We start from the raw sequence: 12,406 nt of genomic DNA, 5'->3' as shown, positions 1-12,406 counted from the left end.
AATAAATAAATAAATAAAACGCAATGCATCTTATTGAAATCGGTCCAGTAAGCCTGTTGACTGCACAGATTCGCGGATGGTCATAACGAAACTCTCTCTCTTTAGAGTACGCCTGTACATTCCATTGTTACTGAACTGTTGGAGAGTTTCCTTAAACATGTTAAATAAATCAGCACCTCTTGTTTCAGGGGCGCCTCTTCAAAAGTATACAAATGCCTACACAAAGGAAAGACAGAATGGGCCTGCAAGGTGCTCGAAAAGGTAAGCATTTTTCAAAGAATATGATATCTGATTGAAAGTGACACCTTATAGTCTGGTAAAAGTAGCATGCTGGTTACTACTTTCTCAGTTTCCTGCTGAGCTTACTCGCCATACTCTTCGACCATGAAGATGGAAGTATTACGTTCCTCCGAAACGACGGTGAGCTATGTCAGGCTACACGGTGTCACAATAAAGACGACAGTACTTTTCATAGTCATTACCGTTAGAACCTAAATATTTTGTCTGATAGCGAACTGATTTACAAATGGTAACACAACTGGATTTCTGTCAAATGTTGACAAGAAAACGTAACAGTTACAGGTATACACATAATCCGAAGTGAGGTTTATTCTCTATGTCAGCAGCCGGATCGTCTTCACCGAATGGTGCATAAATATTTGAAGACTTGAAGCGATGCTGGAAATAGTGATATTCTCTTATTTACCATACATAATTTGGGGCAGTGTCATGTTCACATGGGCACGCGGTAGCGTAGTTGGTTGAAGCACTACGCTACAAGACGGAAGGTCCCGTGGTTGATTCCTGAAGAGGCCATTGGATTTTTCAATTAACCTAATCCTTCCAGGCGCACTATGACCCTGGGGTCGACTCAGCCTCTAACAGAAATGAGTACCAGAAATCTTCCTGGAGGTAAAGGGCAGCCGGTGCGTAAGGCTGACATCACCGCCATCTGTGAGCCGATTGTCTAGAAAATGTGAGAGTCTCGACGTCTCAAAACCCTATGGGCCTCCACGGCCTGTTACAAGGACGACTTTACCTTTTTTTACATTTTTAAAATGTTCATGAAAAAACAGTGGTTCCTACCGCTCCATGCGGAGTCAAGTCAGAAGGACATTTCATAGGAATCTACTAATGGAAGAAAATTTACGAGAAGTTAATTTTGAAGATAAAAACATTTTGATGACACGAATCTGCTAACAACAATAAACAAGGTCTACTAATTCATCTGTGACAAGGGGAGAGAACTGTGAGGACAGCAATAGAGTGGTCTAAAGCATGTCCACATTACTCGTGTTCGTGCTCGTGTGACTCGCTATGCTCGCGAGTAATGTGGACGATATGACAAGTCACGAGACAAGCAAATTTTAAATTTTTAATTTAAAAACTATAACCGATAAATTAAAATACGACTACAGCCTATACACACTACGAGTAAATATACGGATCCTCACCCGCCGAAGCCTGGCGAGCAAATAAAGTAGTGTGGACGAAGATTTACGAGCACAAATAGAAACCAGACGAGTCTCCCGACGAGCACAAGCCTGGCGAGCACGAGCACTAGCACGAGTAATGTGGACGCACCTTAACTACCCATTACTCAGCTCTCCTTTATTTAAACCGGAGATCGTTTTCGTGCTCACAAGAGGCCGCACTTGTCCCAGACCTCAGCCAGATGAAACCAGTTCACACCTTTCAAAACTCGTTTCTTCAAGATTCGTTTTAATATCATCCTTCTACCTGCGCCTACATCTTCCAAGTGGTCTTTTCCATTCAGATTTTCCGATCACAATTTTTTATGGATTTACCATCTTGGTACATTCTTCGTAAATTTCCATCTTTTCTTCCGTTTTGATGACATATTTGGTGAAGTTTACAAACTCAGAAGCTACTCATAATTACTGACCTCGTTTTATAATTGTTATGTAGTTTGAATATTATATCTCGCTGCATACTTCAAATATACGTAGCAAGTGACGCAAATCCGGAGAGTCGGGGTTCGAATCCTGGAGGTGATATTTTTAATTAACCGCCGCTCCCAACCGGTTTGGAGCCTACCCAGACTCCTGTCCCAAATTCACGGGAATTCTTTTCTCCGGCGTTAAAAGGGATCTTCCGTTAAGCTGAACACTCACTTTCATTTAATGCCCACGTGGAGCTGTACTTCCACTCTCCCATACATCTTCATTGATATAGTGCTTAATTAATTAACACAGGGACACTTTTACTTTTGTAACATGCAAACATTACAGACGTAACACTGTCTCGCTTTTGTAAATATTTCCAAATGACAAATATTATAAACTTATATTTTACACGAGTTCTCTTGTGATATATTGTCACGTGTAGACGTGTGACTATTAGACGAGTTTTGGTTTGGATGATTGGATTTATTGACTACTTATACACATCAGACTGAACTACAGGCAATTACAGCGCTATCGCCAATCACAATTTACAAATCACAGCACCCGCTAAGCCCTTTCCAGCCTGCTGTTTCTTCACCAGCCGTTTCTTGGCAACGGCTGCAGCAGTGGAGATCCGTCAGCTTCCCACGCTCACAGCCTTTCTTTACCGACTCTCGTACAGCACTTCCTGCCAGCTATTGCCACCGGACCTCTCAATCCAATTCTCTGCTGCCACCTCCAACTATGGGAAGTAGATGTATAGACCCACATATTCTTCACCTCGGAACTAGTTGGAGGTGAGTGGCCAGCTTCACGGCCCAGTCCCTTTACCCCCTTGGAAAGAACTTCCGGCGCCCATTAGATAGGAGACTTGGTGGGCCCCAGAACCGGTCCGAACGACGTGGAGAGGAGAAAAATCTCGCCCTTACCGAGACTCGAACTCCGGCCACTGAACCGTCAANTCCCCAAGGTCATCCAGCATCTTCTTACGTCTTCTTCCCCGTCTTCTGGTCACTTCTATCCGCCTCTCTATCTTTCCTTCAATAACTTTTAGAAGGCAGTTACCGCGTAAGATATGACCAATCCATATCATAGAGAAAATTTGTTACTACACATTCACCTATAACATCATGAACCTTATGCTGCTGGAGCCCTCAGAACCAAAATTTGTAATTTTTAAAAATCCGTGATAACGTGCCAATCTGACTTTTGAAGTGGCAGCAACACAACACCAAGGCTGTACTAAATTTCGCATTATGTGCAACTTTTGTTTATATTGTTACGTGTATTAATGACGTAATAACGCGAGTTCGGATTTGGATGAACGGGTTTATTTACTTCTTACACACACCATCAGTAATTACACGTAATTATAGCGCTATCGCTATTTGTACGCTTTATAATTCCCTGTTACACACACATACACACTACTCGTATCCTGGTAACGCAATTAAAACACAGGAACTATAGAAGTCTCACTGAATCGCACAGTCTAAATATTACACATAAAGTCTTCTCTTCACAGACACAATTTTGCATCTAACTCTTAACTACTCTGCACTAGTAGTTACTATAGGATTCTGACGATGGTGTATAACACACAGAGATATTGGGTTTTCGGACTTTATCCATTGCCCTGGTTTTTAAGATAACTAAGAAAAACACGACGTTTCGGAAACTGGATCTGTTTCCGTCCTCAGGTGAGGGAAAACACCTATTCTGTTGGGTCCCTTAGAAAGAGTTAGCCAGTTTCCGAAACGTCGTGTTTTTCTTAGTTATCTTAAAAACCAGGACGATGGATGAAGTCCGAAAACCCAGTATCTCTGTGTACTCTGCACTATCTTGGCCAGCAGGCGTTCTATACAGTATATACAATATACACCACAAATATGCGTATTTAATGCACTCAACTGCATCAGCCTACAGTACAGACTTCTTTTTTATTCCTTGACACTACAGCCCCAGTGGGCCTAGGCCTACCTCCATGAACTTCTCCGTTCACTTCGGTTTTTCTAGATCTTACACATTTGGTAGGCCTCCTTGGGCGAGTGATCAGCTCGTCGCAAGGCCTCTACCTGTAGACAAACACAGGAAAACGCACACAAACATCCATACCCTGAGTGGGATTCGAACCCACGATCCCGGCTTCCGAGCGAGCGAAGACAGTGCATGCCTTAGACCGCTCGGCTACCGTGACCGGCACAGTACACACTTTACATCCTTATTTTTTCACGTAAAATTTAGTGTGTTGCCATAAATTAATGCACTTATATTTAGTGTTTACCACGTTAAATACGAGGCTTGCTGAAAATATTATCTGCTCTAACAATAAAGAGAATTCTGGAATCTGCCAGCAGAGTGTACTTTCATGCCAACTTTAGAGGATAGAGGGTGTCGCGTGGTCAGCGCAACGAATCCCCACGGCCGTTAATTTCGGTTTCCTACACCGGAGCCGCTATAATCATCCTCACGAGGCTGAGTGGACACCGTTCCAGACCCACTACTCAGAAAATCTGGTAGCGCCGGGAATTAAACCCGGAACCTTAGGATCTGTAGCCAGGAACTCTGACCACTAGACCACAGAGAACTTCGCCGACCAGCGGCGACGCTTGATCGGTTTAGTTCGCTTGCGGACTCAAGCCACGGAGTTTTTTTGTTTTGTTTTTGTGCACTTATATATTACGTATGGTTCTCGGAATAAACAGTTCTTTCACGAAGAGCCGTTACGCGGTTGGTCATTGTTTTCGAGCTGCAGCCTTTTCTTCGTGAAGCAGGTATTGAATTTATAAATAATATTTGGATGAAAGGTTTAATACCCTAAAGTAAACAGTCATTTTCAAGACCGTAGCTTGTTTAGTAATTAAATATATACAATCAGTAAGCATTAACTCTGATATCAAACTTCGTGTATTGATGATCATTACTCGTATAAAAATTGCGTATACCTAATGAAAAGTTTTTATTCTGTTTCAGCTTTTCGTCAGGTGTACTTTTATGTTGCGAATATTTCAAGAGATACATAAAAAATTCAATGTAGGCCTTCAAGTAAAACTTTCCCAGTGACATGTGTATGTTTACATTCTTTATATGGCATGCATGAATCGAATGTACGTAATTCTGGTCATCTGTCTCTTTTCGTTTGTTTCAGCTTGAGAACTACCGGGCGGGGTTTCGTGAAATTTATGTTGCGGAATTTTTCGAAAAAAAATGGAGCAGTTTAAGTTTTACCTAAAATTGGACACGTATGAGTATAACAAAGATTTTACACTTAGAACTAAATGCGTTTCAGCTCATATCTCGCTAAATATTCTCGAAGAAAGAAAGATTTCGAGGAAAAACTATAGAAAGAGATTAATCACGCATTTTATATCCAATATATATGCTTCGTATGTCTCGCGGTTTGCGAGATAATTAAACAAAAGTATAATTTCGAACTTTCATATTAAGCAGTCAGGTATGGTCTCTAGAAGACAACAGAGGTTTAGAAGAAACGCAAACCAAAAGAAAGCAATTTGTTCATTTAAACTGCATGAAAAGGATTTCGTGTTGTTCCTTTCGTGTAATACTCTTTTACAGATTAAATTTGAAGCTCATATTAACGAGTTCATGTAATCGTACTTAATTTACATGCGCGGCCATCTTCGCGTGAGTTGCACAGAACTCACGTGGAGACTGTGCATTCCGGTACGGTTATACGAGTGTCTTTCAGATCGGTTTATTGTTACAAAATATAAATAAAGAGAGAGCTTAAATGGGTTGCGTCAGTTAGACTACAAATGTGCTTGCTCAGTCTGACCCTTAACACGACTGCATGGTTCCGTATTTCTAACGGTAACCGGTCTCCTGTGAGAGCTGCGTCTGTCGTATTAAAGTCGGATTACACAACATGGAATTTTGCGCCTCGGGACGACCTACATCCGTGACACGCACAACACAACGTAATTAAACTCTTTACTGAATTAACGCTTTACTTCGATTCTGTCTAGTGGCCAGTGACTTAACGTGGCGCTTGCTTCTAATTTACACTTCACTCCTCTTCCAAGGCAGTGCCAGTTAGGATATGAGCATGAAATTTAACAGCCTTTGTAAGGGACGGCCGTCTCTGTGGTCTAGTGGATAACGATAAGAAAGACGGAGCAACAATATTCTTCTCTAATTTATTAACGAGAAAATTCGTGGGTAGATCTAAGGCTTGTATTCCTTCAGAAAGAGTAATTGTTATTTTTTTTTATTGGCGATACAGCCCCAGTGGACCTAGGCCTACCTCCATGAAACTCTCCCTTTCACTTCGGTGTTACTAGATCTTAGACATATGGTAGGACTCCTTGGGCGGGTGATCAGCTCGTCGCAAGGCCTCTACCTGTACACAAACATCCATGCCCTGAGTGGGATTCGAACCCACAATCCCGGCTTCCGAGCGAGCGAGCGAAGAAGTACATGCCTTAGACTGCTCGGCTACCGTGACCGGCAGTTGTTAATTACTGTATGTTTTATTTTACAGGGACGTCTGAACAGGAAGTTGGTACAAACTGAGATTGGAATTTTGCTTAAGCTTCGACACCCACACATCGTAAGTAGCCTGTAACTCCTCTATCCCCTTACATATTAGTTCAGAGTTCGCTCTATCTGGAAGCATCGTTTACTATAACTTTTTAAATCCCTCTTACCGTTGCATATTAGGTACAGCTTCCCTCTGTGTTGAACCGAAGACATCAGAACTGATGGCAAGAGCAGAAGACGTTCCATTTCAGTTAACGATCTATTTTACGAATAACGCAATTGTCTAGTTCACTGATATTCACTATTCGGCTGCGTGCGCTCCCCGTTGGCCTTTCAAATGGCCTGTGTCCTGATTGCCCTTTTTCTCTGTCTCCGAGTTAAGTCCCTTCACACTCGAGGTAGAAAGTTCACTGAGAAAGGTGAAGCAGTGACCCGTTCACCGAACCAGCCTGACTGGTCCTTCCTGCACAACTTGTAGTTTCCCTTGCTTCTGCTACCCTGAAAATTTTCATTTTTAGAAGCACCTGCTTCTGTCGTTCTTGCCTGGGAGTACAATGAAGATCGCTGTGTCATTCCTGGCCTGGACTTCGAGTCAGTTAAGTTTGTTTTGGAACGGGAGCGACATCTGTGCCTGCTTGGTCGGGGGCATCTAGTCGGGTCTATTTTCGAGGGCCTTAGGATGAAGATTGTATGTCTGAAATGTGTTTGGCGTTGGTGGATATTTCAGTTCTGTACCCCGTTGGCGTATCCCCCCCTTTTTTTAATTCGCTTAGTGGGGGGTGGAGCCCAACTGGGTCCACTCGGCACGGCCGCCACTGATTGGCCTATTGTATCCTGCCCCGGGTGATTATGATGTAGAATTTGGTGGAATGAAGATTGGCATGGGAAACCGAACTACTGGGAGAAAACCGGCCCCAGCGCCACTTTATCCACTACAAATCCCACTTGATCAGACCCAGGATCGAACCCGAGCCGCCAAGGTGTGAAGCCAGCGACTAACCGCTTCAGCTATGGCGTGGCCTTCGCGTATCCCCTTAGTAGGTTTTACTTTATCGACTGGCCCTACTGTGTAACAGTGTTTCGATATACGTGTATTAGTATTCCATTTGATTCTATTTGCTGTTGCTAGAAGTACAGTCTGTTTATTGCGTAACCAACTTGTTACTGCACAAATACCGGTGATCGCTTTTATAAACGCAAGTGTCTACTGCCTTATGTTGCGGCCTCGTTAATTGTGTGCGCTCTGTTTATTGCATCAATATAACCGTATTGTAGCAGTGTCGGTGATATATGTTATCCCTAGCCCTGACAACCCGAAACAGCGGTTACAAATGGGGAAAGGAACAGCTGCCCAATGTCGCCATAATTTTCACCCTATTTAAAAAGCATTAACTAATGTTTATCGCCTTACATAATTTAGTTGATGTATGGAGTCAGTATTCGGTTAAACAGTGGGAAAATGTTAACCGATTATAACATTGATTGGTTGATAACCCTGCATTTGGCTTCTATTACAGGTCATCAAGCTTATCGTTTTTTTTTTGTATTCGCTTAGTGGGGGGGGGAGTCCAACTGGGTCCACTCGGCAACGGCGGCCACTGATTGGTCTATTGTAGCCTGCCCCGGGTGATTATGATGATGGAGAATTTGGTGGAATGAAGTTTGGTAGGGGAAACCGAAGTACTCTGAGAAAACCTGCCCCAGCGCCACTTTGTCCACCACAAATCCCACTTGACCAGACCCGCGATCGAAACTGAGCCGCTGCGGTGGGAAGCCAGCGACTAACCGCTTGAACTACGGCGCGGCAAAGTTTATCCTTAGTCAGACCGGCAATAATATTTTGCTTCACCCACGCTTGTCCACTTCTGACCCTCGAATCCCTTGATGCTTGCTGGATTTCTCAGTACCATTGTCATTTTAGCATTTAGTAGACCTTGAGGTGCGTACAAACACAGTTCGCAATGTTGTGAAATTACTTATTCTCAGATAAAATAGGGCAATGAACATAAATTATTCACGTATTATACATTTGAATAGCGTTATTAGTGGTGGAGGTGCCGTAGAGAGCTTTGTAAACAGTATCCTGACGGTTCAGTGCTATGAAAGAGCAACTGTTCACAGTTTTGCAAAAACATTGCATTTTAGGGGACAAAATTAAATCTCGAACAGTTACATGTAGTGACAGAAAAAAAACTGTATATCGGTACTCGATTAGAAGCAAGCCGAAAGAAGTCTTTGCGTCTTTGGGCTGTTCGTTGTAGACTGGCAAAAACTGGATCTCACGTAGATACAAAGGTGCTGAAGTTACGACCGTACAGAACGACAGTCGTACATGGCATTCTGCCTCCAGATCGCAAAGAAAGAATTCTATCCTTTGGGTGATTTCTGGAACTGGCATTCAATGGACTTCTTGGCCTAGAACTTAGGGGGTTTCTAACGAGGCGCTGTTCACTCTAAGTCCTTACGTAAATAACCAGTGTAACAGATACAAGAATACAGAAAATCCTCTTGCTGTTCATGCAGTGCCACTTCAGGATTTAAAAGTTTGGATCTGGCCTGCAGTTAGCGCGAAATATAGTTGTTTTTGTTTTCCTTTGCACTACAGCCCCAGTGGGCCTGGGCCTACTTCCATGAACTTCTCCGTTCACTTCGGTTAGACTCCTTGGGCGGGTGATCAGCTCGTCGCAAGGCCTCTACCTGTACACAAACACAAGAAAACGCACACAGGCAAACTAAACATTCATGCCCTGAGCGGGATTCGAACCCACGATCCCCGTTTCCAAGCGAGCGAAGACAGTACATGCCTTAGACCGCTGGGCTACCGTGACCGGCATAGTTATTTTCACGAAACACTAAATTCTGAACGTTATGTTAGATTGACTGTGTCACGCTTCATCAGTTAGCTGATTGATGAAGGAACCTCCTCGGACATTTTGTGCCTGATGATATAACGGCATACACTGTGGTGAGGTCTGTGGATGCAGTCGATGTAGTCTTGGACAGTGAGTTATTATAAGTCAAGGTTTATGGCCTCCGCAGTCCTTGTAACTTTCATTTGTGGGGCACACTGAAATCCGGACCCTTTGGAAGAACCTGAAGAGCACATTAGGTAATATGTCTCTGCTATTCCCATACAGCAGCTTAGACATGTGTATAGAGGCATGCTTAGAAGCAGAGGGTCGTCACTTCAGGCCCTTCCATAAAATAAATGTAAGCTATAGCGGAGAAGCGGACTATGAATTGTCGGTTACGGCAGCAGATCATGCCAAAACAGTGATGTGTCAGCTGTGGCAACCGTTTTAACGATAAACTGCACATTCTATATAATATTGTGATGAATATGACCATTGCTACGCAACGGTTAGATAAGCATGTTCTCGCTGCAAAGAATAGACGCGGAATAGTCCATTGGTGTGCAACGGTTCTGTAAGCACGTTGGCGCTGCAACGGATAAACACAAAAAACAGACTAGCACAGAAACTGAAAGACATGGTGACTTATATTCGGTTCGCTCCGATGTTATAAAGAGTTCAGTTCATTTGCGAGTGAGCCAGAAGGCCCCCGTGTGGAGGCGGGGTCGAATACCTCCACCGTGACCATGCGAGTCCTAGGAGGCGACGAAAAGGGACGTCTCAGATCTGAGACAGTAAAATATGGTAGCGAGTCCCAAGGGACTCGGACCCGAGAAAAACCGCGCTGGAAGGACAAAGGACAGACCCGTCCTCTCGTCAGAGAGGGCGTCCCACAAAAATAAGACAGTAACTGTCAAACAGTAATAAATATCTGGTCATGTGCCCCATGAGGGTGCTCGACACCGAGACTTACTGACTGACAGGCCCTCAGTCGCTATGTGACTTTGACTTTGAAGGGAAGTCTCAAATCTGAGACAGTAAAATATGTTCTCGAGTCTCAAGGGACTCAGACCCGAGAAAGACTACGCTGGCAAGACCCAGTAGCATGTAAAAAAGACAGGCCCGTCCTCTCGTCAGAGAGGGTACCCCACAAAAAACAAAACCATAACGTTCAACAGTAATAAATGGGGCTCGACACCAAGACTTACTGACTGACTACCGTCAGTCGCCAAATGACTTGGACGTGGACTTGGAGTGAGCCATCCTTCGGCATTCGTCGCTCGTTAGGGATTTGAGTGTTAACCTGCGAACAACGGAAGCAGAAGAAGTGACCAACTCGTAAATCAGAACGAAGTCAAGCACGATGGAAGAGAAGACACTCGTAGTCCAGTAAGGACTGGAGCGAGCATAAGTCATTGATTGTGAGCTGTTATAATCGACTGTAATTGTAAGTGCCAATAAATCCAATCATCCAATCTGGAACCCGTTATCATCAGTTACGCAAACCCCTCATAAAAGTAAAGTAAGTAATGGTATCCCTGTAAGAGGCCGCGAAGGCCCATAGGGTTGTGACACGTTGAGGGTCCCACATAATCTCTAGACAGTCCGCTCATAGATGGCGGTAAGGCTGTCAGCCTTACGTGCCGGCCGTCCTTTACCCCCAGGAATATTCCAAGAATATTCCTGACACTCATTTCTGTTAGAGGCTGAGTCGACCCCAGGGCCATAGTGCGGCTGGAAGGATTAGGTTAATTGAAAAAAAAATCCAATTACCTCATCGGGACTTGAACCCGCGACTTTTCAGCTTGTAGCATAGCCCCTCAACCAACTCCTCATACATGACAGTATATTATATTATAATTTTTAATATCTGCAACCCATAAGATAAAAGTTTGTTATATTCTGTATGAAGAGATGACCACATATGAAATATCTCTAGAAATTTGTTAAAATTGCGACTGTCTATAAGGATTCTACGTTCATATCAGAGGACGAAACATGAAAACAGAAATGCATTAGATCTGTGCCAGGTTACGGAAACCTTCTGAAGTGCTGTGCCCTACGCGTGTGGCTAGTGCAGTGAATATACATATTGCTGTTAACAATTGCCCAGCGGAAGCCGGGCTGGACTACCAAAAGGTCGAATTTCGAGTCCCGGTAGGTTTAAGTTTGCCTCTTCTCCACATCGTCCAGACCGGCTCTGGGGCCCACCCACCCTCCTATGCAATGGATACCGGGCGCTTTTTCCCCGGGGGTAAAGCAGCCGGGGCGTGAAGCTGACCACTTACCGCCAAATAGTACCGAGATCAAGAATACGTGGTTCTGTACATCTACTCCCCCATACGTCTTGATGGCGTAGTGTTTAATTAGTTAAGCACAGGGACAACTTTNGGGCTGGTACAATAGGCCAGAAGTGGCCGCAGTACAAGGGACTTAGTGCCACCCCACTAGCAATAAATAAATATATATATATATGTGTGTGTGTGTGTGTGTGTGTATGTCTATCTATCTATATCTATGGCAGCCCTTTATTGGACCTTGACCGCTTTTTCAGTTTCTTAATCCTATACGCATTCGGTAGGATTCCTTGGACAGGGGATCAGCCCATCGCAAGACTACTACCTACACATAGAACAACGCAGACAAATATCCATGGCTTGAGTGGGATTCGAACCCACGATTCCAGCATTCGAGCGAGCGAAGGCAGTTCATGCCTTAGGCAGCTCATACACGTACAAGTCTGGCTCGCGAGTCCGGCTCGGCGAGGACCCGGGCTCGGAGTAATTTCACCACACACGTATGAGCGTGGCGACCCACACACGGACGAGTTTGGCTCATTGGAACCCGAGCCCTTAGATCGCGCAGCCACTGTGATCTCTCTCACTCTTTCTCTCTAGTATCGTAAAACGCCTCCTCTTAATCTACTTTTAGTCTATTACAACATTATTTTGCCAAGTCTGCATATACCCAGCTTTTGGGACAAGATTGGCCTGGTTCCGTCTAGACACAAGTTTCATCAGGGTTAACTCGCCCTCTGATCCATAATAATTAAGTTAGTTAAAGTTTGAAACAGTTCTCACAAACATCAAGCTTCTAGCGCGACATGGAACCGTGAACGGTACTCATTCTTTGCCATTAGTAGGCAAT

The 12,406-nt window shown here is 44.0% G+C and overlaps 1 protein-coding gene across 1 annotated transcript in view; it reads left to right on the top strand.

The window, feature by feature from the left end:
- LOC111863842 (calcium/calmodulin-dependent protein kinase type IV) overlaps positions 1-12,406 on the top strand; it is a 98,258-nt gene that overhangs the window by 67,013 nt on the left and 18,839 nt on the right. The window contains exon 4 of the mRNA XM_023850578.2: positions 6,409-6,477. Within this exon, the coding sequence (XP_023706346.1) occupies positions 6,409-6,477 (69 nt within the window). The remainder of the gene's footprint in view (positions 1-6,408; positions 6,478-12,406) is intronic.

The sequence above is a fragment of the Cryptotermes secundus genome, unplaced genomic scaffold (genome assembly GCF_002891405.2).
Source record: "Cryptotermes secundus unplaced genomic scaffold, Csec_1.0 scaffold46, whole genome shotgun sequence".
Taxonomy (NCBI): Eukaryota; Metazoa; Arthropoda; class Insecta; order Blattodea; family Kalotermitidae; genus Cryptotermes; species Cryptotermes secundus.
Note: the sequence above shows the minus strand (reverse complement) of the source record. Positions and strands in the feature narration are given on the sequence as shown.